Consider the following 20,915-nt stretch of genomic DNA (forward strand, 5'->3'; position numbering starts at 1 on the left):
CCTTCCACTGTCTTCTTCCCCATAATTTAAGTAAATAATCATTCAATCCTTTTAGTTGTTCAGGCCTACATACTTGGAATTCTCCTTGAAGTTTTTCTTCATAATCTTCATTCAATTCACTAGCAAATGCATTCAGTTCATCTTTGGTATATAAAACAGTTCCAATCACTTCTCACTACTTCCACTGCTACCCTTGGCCCAAAACATCATTTCTAACTTGAATTATTGCAATAACTTCCAACTAGGCTCCCTTTATTCACTCTTACTCATTTATAGCCTATTCTCAACCAATAGCTAGAGTAATCCTATTGAGACGTAAGTCATGAAATTTTATTCCTATTTTCAAAACTCGCCAATGGCAACCCATTTTATTCAGAATATTCAGTTTCGACGTTATATTTCTACATGTTGATATCTTCTGTAAAATTTTTATAAGCATGACTCAAAGTTAGCCCATGAACTACTTTTCAATTCTTGGACATGGGCCTCAAGAATCAATGATTTAGGGAATATGGCTCTAAAAGCTCCCTTTTACCAAGATCTTCTGGTGCTTTTATGCACACTAGGGTTTGAGAACTACTGATCTATGTCTTCACATCTGACCTCTTTTCTGAGCTTCACACTTGAATATCCAACGGCCTATCTGACATTTCTGACATTTGGGTGTCTCTAAAGCAGCTCAAATTCTACATGTCTGGTGCTAAACTCATCATCTCATCTACCCCCTAGATCCTCCTCCTGCTAGACCCTTATCTTGATGAATGGTACAGTTATCCACTGAGCCAGAAATCAGGATATAATTAGTATTTCCTTTCTTTCCTTTGCACCCACATTCAATCACTCACCAGATCTTGTTGTGCCTCTACAATCTCATTGTATTTAAATTCCCACATCATCTCCAATTGAAAATATTATAATAACCTCCATGGTCTCACTCTTGTCCACATTTACCTTTTTTTCTCCATGCTCCTGCTAATTTGATTATGTCAAATTTCTTTCTTAAAGCCACTTATATAGTAAAATATCTGTTCTATTGAGGATACAGCATATATAATGAGCATTGTGATAGATAATTCAAGTGCGTTATCTCAGTTAACAACACAGAATGCTTTGTATAACGTTCAAGATGATATCCAGAAGTCTTACTATGGTATATACTGCCTTTATAGTCTGACTTTAGCTCTCCTTACTGACTTCCTCATCTCTTCCCATCTCACATGCTACAAGTGAAATAAGTTGAATCATTTGCTGCTCTCTGAATGAGAGATGCTTTCCTTGGATCTTTGTCTAAGCTGCTTCCTCTGCCTTCACCCCTTTTTCAACCTCTCCTGGCTACTCAGGACAGACCCCTCCTTTTCCTATGTCCATGGTCTGTGTTCAAAAGTGTCCACATCTTTCATAGTACAAGCACAGTCTAATAACATCATCTGTCTACCCATCTTACTCTGATGGGTAGAGTAATAAACTCTCCAAGGGTGGTATAATAGTTTTTTGATATGTCAACTTGGCTAGGCTATAGTCCCTAGTGATTCAGTCAAACACTAATCTAGGTTTTGCTGTGAAGAGGTTTTGCCAATTCCTAATCAGTTGACTTTAAATAAGGGACATTATCCTGGATAAACTGGGAGGACTTGGCTGAATCAGTTGAAAGGCTTTTAAAGTAGGTCTGAGGTTTCTCTGAAAGAGAGAAGAAAGCCGCCTGTGGATGAGAGCTCCAACCCGCCTGTGGAATTTCCTCCTGCTTGGGATCTTTCCTACTGGTTCTGCTTCTCTGGTTGAACTCTAACTGATACATATGGGTTCTACTTTTTTTGTTATGCATGTCCTGTGCAAAACTCAGTGCCTGGCAAATAATATGCACTCAATGCCCTTAAATGAGTTAAAATGAAAGAATAAATCAATTCTTGAATAGCCAAGACTTCTTTCAGCAACTAGACCACTGAGAGCCCTTGGAGAAAATTACACAGGTCAGTACCACTGCAAATACATATGCTCTCTAACTTCTCTGGGGTCATAAAAATTGCTTGGAAAATTTTTAACTGTCTCTTAACTGCTCCCTCTCCAATTCTGCTCAGCAAAAATTTGCTTCATTTCTCTTATGTTCCTCAATAGTCTGTGACCCTTATGTTAAACAGATAATTTAGCCTCCTATGTCAGAAAGAAAATGGAGGACTCTAGGTAGGAAATCCTTTACCTAAAAACATAAACTTATATACCTAACTGTACTCCTTTGCCCCAAGTTTCAAAGGAAGAAGTTTCTCTCTTTCAGTCCAAATCTAAATCCCAAATCTTGTCTTAAATTATTTGCTCTTTCATCTATAAAATTTTGCTTCCTCAATTTCACTATCTCATATTGGTTTTTTTTCCTGATAATCTCTGTTCTTCTACTAAAATTATAAATAACTTGCTCTTTTTACTTGTCTATCCCATACATTTCTCTACTGAATTTGCTCTTACTGAGGTCATAAACAACCTCCCAACATGATGGACTTATCTTAAAGAACACAAAATTAGTAAGAGAAAGCCCCTTTCAAAAACCAAACAAACATTGCACACCCATGTTCATGGCAGCATTGTTCACACTAGCCAAGAGGTGGACGCAAATAAATGTCCATCAGTGGATTAAAGGATAAAGAGAATGTGGTATATACATACAATGGAATATTATTCAACCTAAAAAAAGAAGGAAATTCTGTCATATGTTACAACATGGATGAAACTTGAGGACATTATGCTAAGTGAAATAAGCCAGTCACAAAAAGACAAATACTGCCTGATTCTACATATAGGAGGTATCTAAAGTAGTCAGACTCTTAGAAACAGAAAGTGGAATGGTGGTTGCCAGGGGCTGAGGGGAGGGGAGGAAGGAGAATTATTGTTCCATGAGTATAGAGTTTCAGTATTCAGTAGAGATCCATTGCAGGGCAATGTGCACATAGTTAACACTGTACACATAAAAATGGTTAAGATGTTATGTGCTTTTTATGTTATGTTTTTACCACAATAAAATAAAAAACCAAGAAACAAAACTAAAGAAACTAACTCCTGTGCTGTTTGTTAATACAATATCTGATGATTCAAAATTTGAAAAGATGCACCTATAGAGAGAGGCATATTAGTATGTGATTGCAGGTATGCAAAGAGAGAGCTTTTAGTGTAAGAAGAAATGTACCATTAGTACCAGTTTCCTTTTGTTTTGTATCTTTCTTAGAAGTGATGAACCACCTTTATCACTTACTAAAACTCTTGCTCCAAAAAATAATACTATGGATACTTAGAGGTTGGGATCCACCTCATTTAAAAGCCAGGATGATTCATACTCTATCAGTCATCTTGAGCATTCTGATTTCCTGGATCATACCACTTCTTGCATTCCCTTATTTGTGCCTTCTTCTAGTCACAGTCATCTTCCTGAGTATTCCTCAAAATACTGCCCCATATCCATAGAAAAATCTTGTTTCTCACTTTTGGAACAAAATGACTTAATTAAGGCAACATAGACACCAAAAGTGAGGGTGGTGGGAGCAAATTTGGAAAGTGATGACAGTTCACCCATTGGTCAAGGGCATAGAGCGTCCTTCACTTTCAGGCAAAGATAGTAACCAAAATTAGGTTTAGATAATTAATCTTACTGAAGCCTAAATACATGTTAATACACCAAAGGACCAGAGGAACAAAGTATTTGAAAGAAATTCAATCTTCAAAAGCCCTGGAACAATAAAGATGTCTGCAAATTTTAATACTGGTTCTTTTCCATTTATATTTTATGGTTTGCACACACACAATTAAAGATATACTTATTCAGAAGGCTTTGGTATAAGGTAGGGTGAAATGTCTCTGAACTGAAAGGTTTTGTTTGTCTTTTGTTTTTATTCTTTAAAAGTCTTTAAAATTGCTTTGCTTCTTTACAGTCTGGAACTTTTTTGATCACTGCTTCAAATGATCATTGGAGGAAGTTTCTCATCCATTTTAACTTTTGCCTATATCCTTGTTATTTAGATGTAGGTGCATCCTCTGGGGCTAAGTGCAGTGGTTTCACTTCGTGGCACTATCAGTGTTGCTACAAGCTTCTTTCCCTAATATTTTGGACTTCTCTGTGTGCAATTGATGACCCTCCACACCTTGATTAATTGTTGTGATAAAACGGCTACAAAATCATTAGAATTCCTTGAAAAAAAATTTTTTTTTGTATACTTGGCTTCTATAAGGTGTTTTAGCACTTATTGAATTCTTGAATACTTAAAGTAATTATATAATTATCAAGGCTTTTGGAATCCTGGCCTGAAACTTCATTTCTTCATTATCTCAATTTCCATAATTTCTCAAGTAAAGTTGTTTTATAGTATACTAAATAATAAATTGGGCCGGCCCCGTGGCTTAGCTGTTAAGTGCACGCGCTCCACTACTGGCGGCCCGGGTTCGGATCCCAGGCACGCACTGACGCACCGCTTCTCTGGCCATACTATGGCCGCATCCCACATACAGCAACTAGAAGGATGTGCAGCTATGACATACAACTATCTACTGGGGCTTTTGGGGAAAAATAAATAAATAAAATTATTAAAAATAATAATAATAAATTGTATTAGTGTTGGCTTATACTTATTATGTGATAGAAAGAATAAATTCTCCCTAAAATAAATATGAATTTTTTTTTTAAATGAAAATCAATTTCAAGCGTGGGTTTATTTTTAAATGATTAGCAGAAACAAAAATTCTAAACTAATATTTGTTTGATTTTTATATTCTAAATGTATAGATTTTATGCTTATTATTATGCTTATGCAATTAGGAAAGTAATTCATAATTATCTTCATTGTAGATCTTTGTGGTCAGTTACTCAACCAGATCATTGCTCAACCCTGTATTGTACCTCATTCAACAGTAACAATAGAAGGAATCTGTAAAAAGTTCTAACCCAGGGTTAGACACAGGTTGCTAATTTAACTGGCAGTAGAACAATAAATCTACATAGGCTTCATATGTCTTGATACAGCACCCAATTCTTGTCCAAAGCAACATATTTTACATCTTTCTCAGGAATCTGCAGCATAACATTCATGTAGCTGTGCAGGAGTGGATGTCATCTGCCAAGAGCAGTTCCTAAAAAGGAGGGGGATTCACTCCAGGCCCCACACAGTTTCTTTGAAATATAGTGATCATCACTGTGTTTGGATTTTTCAAATGGCTCTATTTTCCTTTTTTGGTTGATGAAACTCAATTTTTCAAAGAAGTCAGCCCCCATTGTCTAATCCTAAATGTGGGGGCAGCTTTATCACTTACATTTGGCATGTAAGGCTATACAAATCTATTTGGCTGATTTAATTCACTTGAAAGAGGTAATTTTCTAAATAACCTCTATTGGCCTAAAAGAGTTAAGGTGCTGCCAGGTGGGTAGTGTAGTCCTTTCTCACTGGCACAAGCACATCAGGACATAAATGAGATCCTTACTATGGGTTTCTATATACACAGACAGTGCAACACCTAAATAAGCAAATGGATTAGTACATTTTCTATATTGGTAGACTTCTTTTAATCTTTGGAACCAAAATATTTATTTTAAAAAGTATTTCTATTATAGTAACAATCAAGATTTTTAAATGTTTGTATTATGAAGTATAATACAGACAGAAAAGTGCACAAAACAAATCTATTGTGCAACAAATTATCACAGAGAACAACCATGTAACAATTATCCAGGTCAAGACATAGACCGCAAGCAGAGAAGGCCCTCTATGTGTCTTCTCCACACTTACTACTTCCCTCCTCCCCAAAAAGAATCACTACCCTGATATCTGATATTATACTTTTAGCCAGTTTTTGAATTTTTTATAAGTAGAATAATACAGTTTATATTCCTTAGTATCTAACTTGTATACTTAAGACTCACTTTTTTTTTGTAGCCATAGTTCACTCATTTTCATTGCTGCATATCTTCCCTTGTATGGGGGCAGCTATGAACATTTTTATACAGTCTTTCTGTGCGTGCCTTTCTCTTGCTATAGACCCAGGAGTGAAATGGTTGGTATGCAGATCGGCAACACAACTAGACAATGCTAAATTGTTTTCCAAAATGTTTGCACCTATTTAGCCTCCCACTAGGAGCATATGATAATTCCTGATGCTCAATATCTTCTCCAATACTTTGTATTATAGTTCATTAAATTCTACTCATTTTGATGGATTAAAATATGGTAATTTGTGAATGACTTTCCTTGTATTTCCCTGAACATTAGTGAATTCATTTTTTAAATGAATTTATAGGACCTTTTTTTTTTTTTAATTTATTTTTGTGAGGAGATCAGCCCTGTGCTAACATCTGCCAATCCTCCTCCTTTTTTGCTGAGGAAGACTGGCCCTGGGCTAATATCCGTGCCTATCTTTTTCCACTTTATATGGGACGTCGCCACAGCATGGCTTGACAAGCAGTATGTCAGTGCACACCCAGGATCCCAACCGGCGAACCCCGGGCCGCCGCAGCGGAATGCACGCACTTAACTGCTTGCGCCAGCAGGCCGGCCCCTATAGGACATTTTAACATTGTCTTTTGTAAAGTGTCTCCTCATATTTCTTGTTCATTTTTCCTATTGAGTGGTAAACACACTTAGCCTTTATCAGTTTCATGTATTGAAAATATTTTCTCATATTTTGTTTTACAATCTTAACCTCTTAACAGGGTTTTATTCTGAATAGATGTTCTTAATTTAACATACTCAAATTTATCATTCTTTGACTTTATAAATAATGCTTTCTTGGTACTACTTTAAAAATTTTTCCATCTCCAAATATCATGAAGATATTCTACTCTATTATTTTCTGGCTATACTTCTTGCATGTCATATTTAGATATTAAAATCTCCTTGGGATTGATTTTGGAGTATGGTGTGATATAGGGGTCAGGTTTACTTTTTTATCAAATTGATATTCAATTGATTTATAAAATAGATTGTCCTTCCTCCACTGCTCTTCAGTCTTACCATAAATCAAGTGTCAGTGTGTATGTGGGCTCTCTATTCTATTTCATTGATCTATGTATCTAACTTTGCTTTAATATCATAGTCCCTTATTTACTGAAGCATTGTAAAGAGACTTGCTGAAAGTCCTCGAACAATGTTATTATTCATCAAGAATGTCTTGTCTAATCTTGGCCCATGGCATTTCCCTATGAATTTTAGAATCAGCTTGTCAATTTTCACAAAAATGCCCATTGGAGGTTTCACTCAGTCTGCAGTTTATCTATATAAAAATATGTGAGGAATTTAACACATTTACCACGTGCAATCTTCCAATTCATGAAAAGAGTGTATCTATTCATTTATCTTTCACTAATACTTTAAGCTGTCTGAGTAGACTTCTTGACTGATGAATTAATCAGGGTTAAAATAAACTATCACATATGGTTTTGACTAATTTCTATATAACAAGTATTTGTTATATTTTATGCATTGAAAATGGTGTCTTTTCAAAGATATTTTATTTTTCCATTTGTAATTGGTATGTAGATATACATTTTTCTATTCCAAATATTTTTATTATTTTAAGTTATTTTTATTAATTGCAATTTCACTGAGCCTTTGGCCTAACAGAAAGGATTTCCAAATATTTATAATACCACTTTAGTCTGGCTATTCTGTATTATTCAAAAGACGACTTTGCACATTTCAATATTTTCATTTCTCTGGCTATATTTTTTCCAATGAAATCTATTTTAGGAATGTGATTAAAAGTCATAGTTTTTAATTTCCTTATTTCAAACTAAAACATCAATGTGACATGTTAAACATTTATCCATTTGCACCTGTAAAATTTCAGTTTTAAACAAAAAAAATTCCATAGTTGGGAAACTCCACAGCAGTTTTTGTGATATTTAGAATGGATTACAATTTCATAGTTTTATAAGTTTCCAGTTTAAAGTGATCCTTGACCTAGCACATTTAACAAAACCTCTACACTCACTATGTCCCAAATAGAAGAATATAAATCTTTTTAAATTTAACTTTTTGATAAAAATTGTATATATTTGGTGTACAACAGGATAATTTGATATACATATGTATAGCAAAATGATTACTACAGTCAAGCTAATTAACATATGGACTCCTCACATAGTTACCGTTTTTATGTATGTGTGATGAGAGCCCCTGAAATCTCCTGTCTTCGCAAATTTCCCGTATTCGATACAGTATTATTAACTATAATCATCATGCTGCACAGTGGATCTCTAGACTTGTTCATCCTACATAACTGCCAGTTTGTACTCTTTGACCAACATCCCTCCATTTTCCCCACCTTACTGCCCATGGTAACTACCCTTCTATTCTCTATGTATTCACATTTTTTAGATTCACCATATAAGCAACATCATGCAGCTTTTTTCTTTTTTGTGTTTAGTTTATTTCACTTTGCATAATGTCCTCCAGGTCATCCATGTTGTTGTAAACAGCCGTGTTTCCTTTTTTAAGACTAATATTTCACTGTTGATTTTTCTCGTTCTGTCCATTTCATCTAGATTTTAAAATTTAGAGTAAAATTGTTCATGAGGGGCTGGCCCAGTGGTGTAGTGGTTAAGCTCACATGCTCTGCATCCGTAGGCCAGGGTTTGCAGGTTTGAATCCTGGGCGCACGGACCTATGCGCCGCTCATCAAGCCATGTGTGGTGGCATTTCACATACAAAATAGAGGAAGATGGGCACAGATGTTAGCTCAGGGCTAATCTTCCTCAGGAAAAAGAGGAGAACTGGCAACAGATGTTAGCTCAGAGCCAATCTTCTTCACCAAAAAAAAAAAAATTTGTTCATGATATCCTCTTGGTGTGTTAATGTTTACAGTTTCTGATATTAGTTATTCCTTTGTGCTTTCTCTCTCTCTCTTATTTTCCAGAAATTTTAATGTATTTTATGTAGGAGTGGTTTTCTTTCCTTTTTTTTGGCATTCATAAGGTCATTGTGGTTTGTTATTTGTTGTGGTCAGTTTTGGAAAATTCTTGGAAATTATGTCTTTCAAATATTGCTTCTACCCCATTTTCTTTATCTCTTTCTGGGACTTCAGTTACGTACTTATTTGATCATCTCACTTTGCCCTGTTTGTCTCTTAAACACTCTTCTGTGTTTAAGATACTTTGTCTCTCTTTGCTTCATTCTGGAAATTTCCTTCTAACCTATTTCAAGTTCACTATTTTTTTAGCATGTCTATTTCATTAGTGAACCAATCTATTAAATGCCTACTTTTAATTGTTGTGTTTTTTGGGGGGTTTTTTTGGTGGAGAAGATTGGCCCTCAGCTAACATCCCTTGCCAATCTTCCACTTTTTGCTGAGGAAGATTAGCCCTGAACTAACATCTGTGCTCATCTTCATCTATTTTGTATATGGGATGGCGCCACAGCACGGCTTGATGGGTGCTGGGTAGGTTCGCTCCCAGAATCCGAACCTGGGAACCCTGGGCAGCCAAAGCAGAACGTGCGAATTTAACCAGAACGCTACCAGGCCAGCCCCTAATTCTTGTTTTTTTAAGTTCTGGAATATTCATTTGACTATTTAAAAATTTTTTTTCTCGTAGTCTTCCGAAAATTTCAATCTTATCACTTATCTCCCTGAATGTAGTAAGCATGGTTGTTCAAACTCTTGAATGCAGCTAACGGTACCAGCAACCTGGGATTACCTTAATTCAGTTTCAAGTTTGAGATATTTGAGATTAGGCATCAATTCATGGGAGAGCTAAACTACATGCTGTTCAAGTTTTCCCTCTAGCCTTGAGAGGTTCACAGGACTGCTTAGGTTCTCAAACACGGAGCTACCTCTTTCAGAATACGCCAGTGCTCCTCAGGAGAAAGTGGCACCAAACATCAACCATCTTTAGATTTCTACTTACCAAATCTTTGCCTTGTAACTTTTCACAGCCTTGTTAGCTCTACGGTGCTTTCAAGCAATTTGTTTTTAACTTTTTCCAGCTTTTTGAAGTTGTCTTCAGTATGAAGATTGGTTCAAATTACCTAATTTGCTATTACAAAAATTGTAAGTCTCAATAATCAGTTTAAAACTCTCCGAAGAATAACATCAAGACAAAAGATCTTTATAAGTCTTCATAATTTTCAGGTGATATATTTCTAAAATATGAAGAAAAGAATATTTCTACAGACTGGAGAAGGATGAATTATATTAATTGTTTTTTTAAAAACTTTATAATACATGAGCACAGAAACATTCATTTCCATAGCATTTTCTATTGTAATTTTTACACATCTTCCCATAATATAGCACATAGCACTGGTAAAGCATGTCATCGTTAGTGTCTCAGCACAGCGGACAGTGCCTGGTATATTGTAAGTGCTCAATACATCTTGCAAAGTTGAATGTATTTGATAAAATTAAAAGAATTTTTATCAAAGAACTCAGGGGCTACTTTAAAGTGGCTACTCTTACTCTAGCTGTCTACAAAGATACATATAAAAATACAACTAAACATCATTGTAAAATTATCTCTTTGTTTTAGTAGGTTCTGAGGCCTAAATTGTGAATATAACAACCCAATAAAGAAATTCATAATGTCAACTTTATATGCTATAAATATTATATACATTTATCCAAATGTATCAGTAAAAATAATAATTTCTTTAATAGTCTATAATGATCTACAAAAATACATGCATTTTAAATATTATATAATATTTATTGATAATTTTCTAGCTTCTCTGTGATTCCCTAATTCACTCAAATTCATGAACTACACAAGTTCAAGGTTTTTTGTATTCAAGTATTAGAGTCACTTGAAGATGTAGCCTTCGTTATTATCCTTTTCAAGATAACTGGTCTGTCTGCTTTCTTTTGAGTCAAGAACTAGACAGGATTTATCCTTGGCAGCATATACAGTCCTGCTATGGCTCATAGTGAAATCGCTTTTGGTTGTGTTTGATTCCATCTTGCTCACCAATATACTGTCTAACTCCTTCAACCTATGTTCATGATATACTTAATGGTGCAGGACTATTGGACAGAGTTTTGTCTCTAGGTGATAGACTGGCAAAGAGTCCATACCTAGAGAAATGTTGGTGCTCAGCCCCTTTTGCTTGTGGCTCTAGCCCTTGAAAAGAAAGGTACCATTTCCTCTTTTTCTTTCAATGTCTAGGGTCTCCTTTCTCTTGTTTGAGTCAGAGTCACCCCAACCCCTCCTCATTCTCTTCTGTATGCAGTCTACTCTTCTGTGGTCTTAGGCTGCTCTGTAAGCATGTGGCTGAACCTCTCTGTCACATACATGTATTTGTTTCTGCTTATCCACCAACAAGTTGAGAGGGGATAAGACGGCCTTGGAAAACAACGTGAAGTGGAGGAGGAAAATACACAGAAAACAGACATTAATATTTAGAGATATAATCCTGTCATGTACCTTATTCTATTTATGTATCTAAAAATATGAAAAGACAGAAAAGTAGCCTTTATTTTATGCCTACTATGTGTCAGACAGCATGGAAAAGGTGTTTAACATTTAATAGGAACCACAATCCTTTAGGGCAGACGTTTATAGAAGAGGAAACTAAATTTCAGAGCAGTTAATTTATTTGCCAAATGTCACACGTGAGTAAGAATAATAGTCAGAATTTAAACCCAGGTCCTGCTGGCTTCTAAGTGAGGCCACCATTTTTCTATTTCATACTTATATTTCTGTAGGAGATATAAAAATCCACATGTCTTAATCTATGTCTTTTCTCATTTTAGATGTTATATGTGGCTCCTTTCTCACAGACTAAAGTAATTTTTCACAGGCCTAAATATCTGGAACTGAAGAATTTTCATAGGCAATGAATTATTCTATATAAAAATATCAATAAATATTAGATATTTTAATTAGGTTAAGCTAGGATCCTTTTTTCTTATTCTATTCCCTATGCTCTGGCTAAAAGAGGGACAAAACATGGGTTGCTTCTCCTCCTGATCCACTGTGGCTGCCATTTCAAATGATTAGTTGCACCAGAGTACCCAAGTTATTATACAGATGTTATTTAAAGAGGATTACTGGACAAATAGGAGAAAGGAGTCCTTGTAGAGGAATGGGCTAATAAAGAATAATATTGATCATATTTACATTTGATAAGCATTTATTATTAGCCAACCAGACAGCTTTACATGTATTATCTAATTAATAATGATGTGGGTCATTAAATCTTCACCTTAACTATATGAAATAGGTGGTATATTCTCCTCATTTTACAAATGATGAAACAGAAAGGAGAAGCATAAAAATCGTTTTACTGTAGTATAACTTTAAGTAGTTTCGAATTTTAATTTGGCTGCCTTTCCAATTTTTGTTGTTTGTGCTTTAGATTGGTGCTTCTAAAACCTTAGGGTACACATGAATCATCTGGGGATCTTATTAAAATGCAGATTCCAACTTAGTAGCTGTCAGGTGGGGTCTGAGATTCTGCATTCAAACACCTCCCACAGACCATACTTTGAAAAACAGGGCTTTAGATCACTGATTTTTCCATCAAACTAAGTCTCATTCCTAAAGAGCCTTCATACTGATTTTATGTTCGTTGAAAATTAACTGAGTATTAATATTTAGATTTAGTAAATAAAATTGATGACCAGATAGATTTAAACACCAAAAGACTGTTTTCACAAAGACAACAGTTTAATTTAGAGAAAATTTAAGAAGAGACATCTCCCTTTCCCCCTCCCTCAATATGCTTTCTGTATACAAAGCACTCTGGCATATATACCCTATACCAATAAAAAGCAGTTGTCATTTATAAAGCATTTCCTATGTGCCAGAGACTATACTAAGGGCTTTAAGTGTATTATTTTATTCAGTACTATTAGCAACCTATGAAGTGCTATTATTATCCAAATTTTACATACAGAGAAGTAGAAGCATTAACAGTTTAACTGTCCAATGTTGCTAGCACTGACTAATTTCAGCTTTTTCTGATTCAATTCTTACCTTGCATTTCATGTTCTCTCTCTCTGAATTTTGCCATATACCAATCTCACTGTTTACTTCTGCTCTATACTTTGCCTCCTGATATTAAGCACAGAGATCTTTCTGAGTTATCTTCTGGGTCCAGAGGTCAAGGTGAGAGTCTTATAAGATAGGCTGGAGCAGACAGTGGAACAAAGCAGTCTGCAGGAGAAGAATCAAAATCATAGTCAAGCTGGGACTGGATTAAGTCATAGCTAAGGTGACAGCCAGTAAAGCTGTGGCAAGGTTCAAGGCAGCAAACAAAAGAATGAGTGACAGGAACAGAATATGGCAGGATCCAGAGCAGAGAAGCGTCAAGTACATGAAGCTGGTTATAACAAGAACCAAGGCATACATGATAGAGCATTGGTGGCCCATGTGGACTGGGTGCTAGCTCTGTAATCCCACAGCACTCCTGATGATGGATAACAGACTGTGCAAGAATAGATGATCATAAACTTTGTACTTCACGACTATGGATCTGGCTCTCCATCCTATCTGTGTCTCCAGAGACTGGCTTGACTTTCCTGGCTTTATACACGTTAGACAATGTTCTCAATCAGGCACTGATCCATGAACTACTGATTTTGTTCTAGTCTTGTATTAGTTTTCTATTACCATAAATTTAATGGCTTGAAACACTACAAATTTATTATTTTCCAGTTTTATAGGTCAGAACTCTGGTGGGCTCTAGAGTAGATTCCATTTTCTTCCATTCAGGTTGTTAGCAGAATTCAGTTCCATTCAGTTGTAGAACTGTCTCCATTTCCTTGCTGACTGCCAGCTGAGGGTCACTCCCAGCTTCTGGATATCACCTGCATTCCTTGGCTCATGGCTCTCTTCCGCCATCTCCCAAGCCAGCAAGCACAGACAGAATCATTCTTATGCTTAAAATCCTTTCTACCTCTTCTGTCACATCTGTCCATCTTTCTTTCTGGACCTAGACAAAAAAAGGTCTCTGCTTTTAAGGACTTATGTGATTAGATTGGGCCCACCTGGATAATCCAAAATACTCTCCACATTCCAATGTCTGTAATCTTAATCATATCTGCAAAAATCCCTTTTTACCATGCAACTTCATATATTCACAGATTCCAAGGATTAGGACATGGACATCTTTGGGAGACAATTATTCTGTCTAACACTATCCTGCTATGTAGGCTAGGTTTATTTTAATTAGGTTTAGTAGCTGCAAAAAGAGAACAAACTAGGTAAATAAGAATATTAAATGATATAAGGTAGTCTTTAGAAGTTCCTTGAGTTTAAACAATTGAGTTTAGAGATTACACCACCAGAAATAATACTAAAACCACACCATTAAACTCCTCACAGGCTTGATTTCAGCACAGGCATTGTACCCCATGAACATGGGACCCTATCCTCAGCAATTCTGTCACAGTTGCTTCTCAGACTCAGCGTCTCTGCCAAGCTCTACCACATTCACCAGGTATGACTTTCTCAAAAAGCCTGTTTCTTCTGTTTTTTTCCCTGCTGAACTGGTACATTTCACTGGAGGAAATCTTGGTCAAATATCTGTCTCAACGCCAAGAAGGTAGGGAAATTCAATCTTATAATCTTTGGTATCATTTTAGCCAAGCATAAAGGGAAAATATACAAAAAAGAAAAAAAAATGCCAGGCCACAGGTATGACCCTACATACTTACATGATCCTCTTTCTCAGATGAAGCTCTAAGAGGGTTGGCCTGGCTAGTCTTCACCTCCAAGGTAGAATGATAATGCTTATCTGGGCTTCCCTAAATGCCAGAGAGTTCTGTCTACACTGTGCTAATAATCATGGTTGTACTTTGAAAAGATTATACCATTTAAAGAATCAAAAAAATCATAGAATCATAAAAGTTAAGTCCTAAATATTTAAGAGCTCCTATAATTCTTCAGCAGGGATATTTTTGATATTTGTAGAATTTTGTATCAACTCAGGAGGTTTTTCCCCAGTTGCTATACTCTGAATCTTGGATTATATGACACTAATAATAGCTTGTGTTGCATATGTTACTTTTCAGCTTACAAATCACAGTAATATTTTCTGTCATATTTGATGTTCATGAAATACTGTGAGCAATATACTTATTGTCATCTTTATTTCACCGAAGAATAATCACTTAAGAGTAAGTGTTTAAGTTGGGAAGACCTAGGTTTGAATTCCCTCTGTGTCTCATTTTCCTCATCTCAATGTGAGATGTTAGTATTTATTTCATGGACTTGTTTTCAGAATTAAAAGAGATAATATGTACATAACCTGATTGCTATTAATTTAATATAAATTCAGAACCAGGAAAGAGTTCATAGAATATTTAAGATAATTTCTTAACAAACAGTGGCCCAGTTGGTCAACTGATGATTCAAGGTTGGCGACTAGACAGGGCTGATGTTTACTCACATTTGGTCCAGGATTTTTCCTGTAGAACAAGATAGGCATTTCAGCTAGAGATGAAACTGGGGTTGGGGGTATGGACTCTGTGGAAAAAGAAAGTTTCCCTGGAAAATCTAATTTTCCCTCTGAGAATTGAATCAGTGGCCCTAACCCTAAACTCTCTAGAATCATGATATGCAGTATAAATTATAACTTAAAGGCATTTCCATAAATAGCTAACCATGAAATCTTGTCACAAAAACAGATCAAGTGATTTTGTCAAGCCACTCACTATACACATGGCTTATTCAATAGTAATGTTTGAATTCACTGAGAAATATATCTGTGAATTTTATGCTCACATCCTGTCTGTTACCAAAACTGACAAATATTCAAAACAGTCCCTAAAGCACTGAGCATGGAGTTAGCAGCGTGGGCTTGAGTTCCCTTCCCTCCCAGTTACTAGCTGTGGGCCCACACCGTCATTTAATTAATGATTGATTCCTTATGGAGTGCCTGCTGCATGGCCCTATGCTAGGGGCTGCGGCTGGGTTCACCAGGCAGACACCATTTCAACATTCACAGAGCTTATAACTTAGGCATGCTAGTTGCTGAATGACAGCCATTCAACAACTAATTACACAATTCAATTACAGTTTTAATCAGAGCTATAAAAACTAAATAATATATTCTTCTCTATAACAAATCTATTCCTAACTGCAAAATCTAGAAAATAGATTTCCTCCAAAGCAAATCATGTCCTATGCTACTCATTATAAAAAGAATAAAGTAGAAACTATAGTTTCTAAGTATACTAATTTTAGAAGTGGTTTAAGGATGCCAAGTAAAAGAAGAAGTTACTCTCTAACATTTTACCAGTGAACTCTTTTCTTAAATGTCACTTTTAATTTGAATGTAGCTTCTTTCAGTTTCTTACAGCTGGGTCAGAATTTATTCCACACTGCACTACCATACAATCTAAAACAATAGCTTCATTATCAATGTGCAATAATAATTGCTGTCTGATTATCAGCACCAATCTATGATAGTTGGGCTCATAGTGTTATTGCTGGTCTTATAAAGTGAGTGCATGAATACTAATATATTCTAAAAGAGTACAAGCCAATTAAACCTTTGACATACATTATCCTATTTTGGGTGCTATGGATTCTATTATTTTAATTCCTTAATTGTTAATAAATATAACCTGTCTTATTTATCTACCTGTCCTAAAATAGCACTGTAATTTGAGACACTAGAATTTAGCACCCTTAAATAAATAAGGTTTAGGATGACCATCTCAAAGCTAAATATTAAATATTTTTGCATAAGTAAATGTGATTAGGGAGTGATGTCAGCATCATGGCAGAGAGAGTTGTTCCCTTAGTCTCTCCCCTTTAAGTTACAACTAAATAGACATTCCTTAACCAGCAGAAGATTCCCTGCACAGCACAACAGGACATCTGAGAGATCCACGGAGCATACCTCTGAGGGTGTATGGACTGGATCTCTAGGAGGCAGTGGAACTAGGTGAGCACATCCATTTCCCTTCCCAGTGGCAGACAGCCAGGTCGCAGATCCTCACACAGTGGCCAGAGCAACTATAAGTGGAGGCAGGGACAGCCTAGCCTGTGCAAATGCTTTCAGAGTGGCAGTCCAGCCCACGGGAGCACCCACCATGCTATGGCAGCCCTGCCAGTGGGAACACTCTAAACTCAGAGGTGGTGGCTAAGCCCTTGCAAAGGCACCGCCTGCTGCGCATAGCACAGGTGAGAAGGCATCCCATCCACTCAGAAGGTGACCTTGCCCGCAGAGTACAGCAGTCTGTGGGATCCACTAAGTGGTGGCTCAGCCCCTGCATGAGTGCCCCTTCCCCCTAGCACAGCACAGGCAAGAAGGCACCCCGCCAGCTCAGAAGATGCCCCACCTGAGGAGCACAGCAGCCCACAGGACCAACTGGGTGGCAGCTCAGCCCCTGCATAGGTGCCCCTCCTGCCTACAATACAGCAACTCAGCCAGTCCCCTGCCAAGCACAGAGGCCCTGCCTACAGTACTTGACCCGCCCACCCAGCACAGAGGCCCTGTCCACGTGAGCGCAACCTGCAGAGTGGCTGCAGCCAGCCGAGCAAGTGAAGAGTAACCCTACCTGCACAACTTCCAGCAGACAAGACGGGATCAGAAAACACAGCTCCTGCTCCCCTCCAACGGTGGCAAGTGGAATTTGCAACCTGATACTACCACAAATGTACTGGCAAAGGATCAACTTATTAAACAGCATGAAGAACTACAGTAACACTTCAGAGCAGAAGGAAAATGGCAAGTCTCCAGAAACCAATCCCACAGCCATAGAAATTTACAATCTAAATGACAGAGAATTGAAAACAGATGTCATAAAGAAACTCAATGAGTTATAAGAAAACTCAGAAAGACAGGTCAATGAGCTGAGGAATAAAATTAATGAGCAGAAGGAATACTTCACCAAAGAGATTTAAACTCTGAAAAAAAAAAACAAACCAGAAATTCTGGATATGAAGAACACAAGTAATGAGATAAAAAATAATCTAGAAACCATAAAAAATAGAGCTGATGTTATGGAGGACAGAATTAGTGAATTACAGGACAGAAATATAGAAATGCTTCAGGTAGAGGAGGAAACAGAACTAAGATTTTTAAAAAAATGAAGAAATTCTTTGAGAAGTATCCAACTCAGTTAGCAATATAAGGATTATACATATTTCAGAGGGAGAAGAGAGGGATAAAGGAGCAAAGAGCTTGTTCAAAGAAATAATAGCTGAGAACTTCCCAAACCTGGGGAAGGAACTGGACTTACAAGTACTTGAAGCCAATAGAACTCCTAATTACATCCATGAAAAAAGAACTTCTCCAAGGCATATAACAGTAAAAGTGGCAAAAGTCAATGACAAAGAAAAAATAGTAAGGGCAGCAAGGCTGAAGAAAATAACCTACAATGAAACCCCTATCAGGCTTTCAGTGGATTTCTCAGCAGAAACCTTACAGGATAGGAGAGAATGGAATGATATAGTCAAATACTGAAAGGCAAGACTTTTAGCCAAGACTACTCTATCCAGCGAAACTATCCTTCAGATATTATGGAGAAATAAAAGCTTTCCCAGATAAACAAAAGCTGAGGGAGTTCATCACCACTAGACCTCCTTCACAAGAATTGATGAAGGAAGCACTTCTACCTGAAACAAAAATGCAAAGGTTTACACAGCTTTGAGCAAGGAGATAATAGACAGACAAAATCAGAATACTGCAGCTCTCTATCAGAACAGGTTAGCAAATGCTTAATTATAACACAAAAGATAAAGGGAAGAAAAGCACCAAAAATAACTACAAACAATTCAATGTAGTCACAAACTCACAACACAAAAAAGAAGAATTTGTGACAACAATAACTCAGAAGGAGAAGAGGAAAGGGATGGAACCTGCTTAAGCTAATGGAGATAAGCTATCAGAAAATGGACTATCTCATCTATGAGATCTTTGATACAAACTTCATGGTAACCATTAAACAAAGAATCAGAATAGAGCCACAAATCATAAATAAAGAGAAAACCATCACAGAAAACCACAAAACCAAAATGGAAGTCAGAAATACAAGGGAAAAGAAACAACAGAAATATAGAAGAACCAGAAAACAAGAGATAAAATGGCAGTATTTAGCCTTCATATATCAAAAATCACTCTAAATGTAAACGGATTGAATTCTCCAATCAAAAGACACAGAGTGGCTGGATGGATGAAAAAACAAGACCCAACAATATGCTGCCTCCAGGAAACACATCACAGCTCTCAAGACAAACAGAGACTCAGAGTGAGAATATGGAAGACAAAACTCCAAGCAAATGGCAAGCAAAAGAAAGCAGGTGTTGCCATATCTATATCAGACCAAGACAATGAGAGACATAGAGAAGCAGTATATAATGATAAAAGGGACATTCCGCCAAAGGAAATAACACTTATGAATATATATGCACTTAACATAGGAGCAAAAAGTATATAAAGCAACTACTAACAGATCTAAAGGGATAAATTGAAAGCAACACAGTAATAGTAGAGGACCTCAACACCACAGTTACATCAATGGAAAGATCATCCAGACAGAAAGTCAACAAGGAAACAGTGGCCTTAAATGAAACACTAGACCAGATGGACTTAGTAGATATATATAGAATATTCCATCCCAAAACAGCAGAATATACTCTCTTCTCAAACGCACATGGAACATTCTCAAAGATAGACCATATGCTGGGAAACAAGGCAAATCTCAATAAATTTAAGAAAATTGAAATCATATCAAGCATCTTTTCCAACCACAATGCTATGAAACTAGAAATCAACTACAAGAAAAAAGCTGGGAAAGCCAAAAATATGTGGAGACTAAACAACACACAACTGAACAATCATTGGATCAATGAAGAAATCAAAGGAGAAATAAAAAAATACATAGAGACAAATGAAAATGAAAATACAACATACGAACTCTTATGGGATGCAACAAAAGTGGTTCTAAGAGGGAAATTTATAGCAATACAGGCCCACCTCAACAAAGAAAAATCTCATATAATTAATCTTAAACTATACCTAACAGAACTAGAAAAGAACAGCAAACAAAGCCCAAAGACAGCAGAAGGAGGGAAATAATAAAAATTAGAGAAAAAATAAATGAAATAACGACCAAAAAAACAATAGAAAGGATCAGTGAAACTAAGAGCTGGTTCTTTGAGAAGATAAACAAAATTGAAAAACCTTAGCCAGACTCACTAAGAAGAAAAGAGAGAAGGCCCAAATAAATAAAATTAGAAATTACAATGGATAGCATAGAAATACAAAGGATTAGAAGCAAATACTACGAAAAACTATATGCCAACAAACTGGATAACCTAGAAGAAATGGATAAATTCTTAGACTCATACAACTGCCCAAAACTGAATCAAGAAAAAATAGAGAATCTGATTAGATCAATCACAAGTAAAGAAATTAAAAGAGTAATCAAAAACCTCCCATAAAACAAAAGTTCAGAACCAGATGGCTTCTCTGGAGAATTCTACCAAACATTCAAAGAAGCTTTAATACCTATCCTTCTCAAACTATTCCAAAAAATTGAAGAAGATGGAATAATTCCTAACTCATTCTGTGAGGTCAACAGTACCCTGAAACCAAAGCCAGACAAAGACAACAGAAAGCAGGAAAATTACAGGCCAACATCGCTGATGAACATAGATGCAAAAATCTGCAACAAAATATTGGCATATAAAATTTAATTTAACACATTAAAATTATCATACAACATGATCAAGTGGGATTTATACCAGGGATGCAGGGATGGTTCAACATCCACAAATCAATCAATGTGATAAAACACATTAACAAAATGAGGAATAAAAACCAGATGGTCATGTCAATAGATGCAGAGAAAGCATTTGACAAGATCCAACATCCATTTATGATAAAAACTCTCAACAAAATGGGAATAGAAGGAAAGTACCTCAACATAATAAAGGCCATCTATGACAAACCCACAGCCAAGATCATACTCAATGTGGAAAAACTGAAAGCCATCCCTCT

At 36.3% G+C, this 20,915-nt stretch overlaps 1 protein-coding gene across 7 annotated transcripts in view; it reads left to right on the forward strand.

Moving 5' to 3' along the window:
* LOC147915212 (uncharacterized) overlaps positions 1-20,915 on the forward strand; it is a 105,712-nt gene that overhangs the window by 51,112 nt on the left and 33,685 nt on the right. For 4 of the 7 annotated variants that reach the window (XR_015554509.1, XM_087440081.1, XM_087440082.1 and 1 more), the window contains exon 3: positions 14,285-14,399. The exons of the other annotated variants lie outside the window; for them this stretch is intronic. Coding sequence is in view for 3 of the 4 variants with exons in the window: in XM_087440081.1 (XP_087296207.1) it covers positions 14,285-14,399 (115 nt within the window). In the remaining variant the exon portion in view is untranslated. The remainder of the gene's footprint in view (positions 1-14,284; positions 14,400-20,915) is intronic. 7 annotated transcript variants of the gene reach the window in all.

The sequence above is a fragment of the Ceratotherium simum genome, chromosome 15 (genome assembly GCF_057802395.1).
Source record: "Ceratotherium simum simum isolate JZ-2026a chromosome 15, ASM5780239v1, whole genome shotgun sequence".
Lineage (NCBI taxonomy): Eukaryota > Metazoa > Chordata > Mammalia > Perissodactyla > Rhinocerotidae > Ceratotherium > Ceratotherium simum.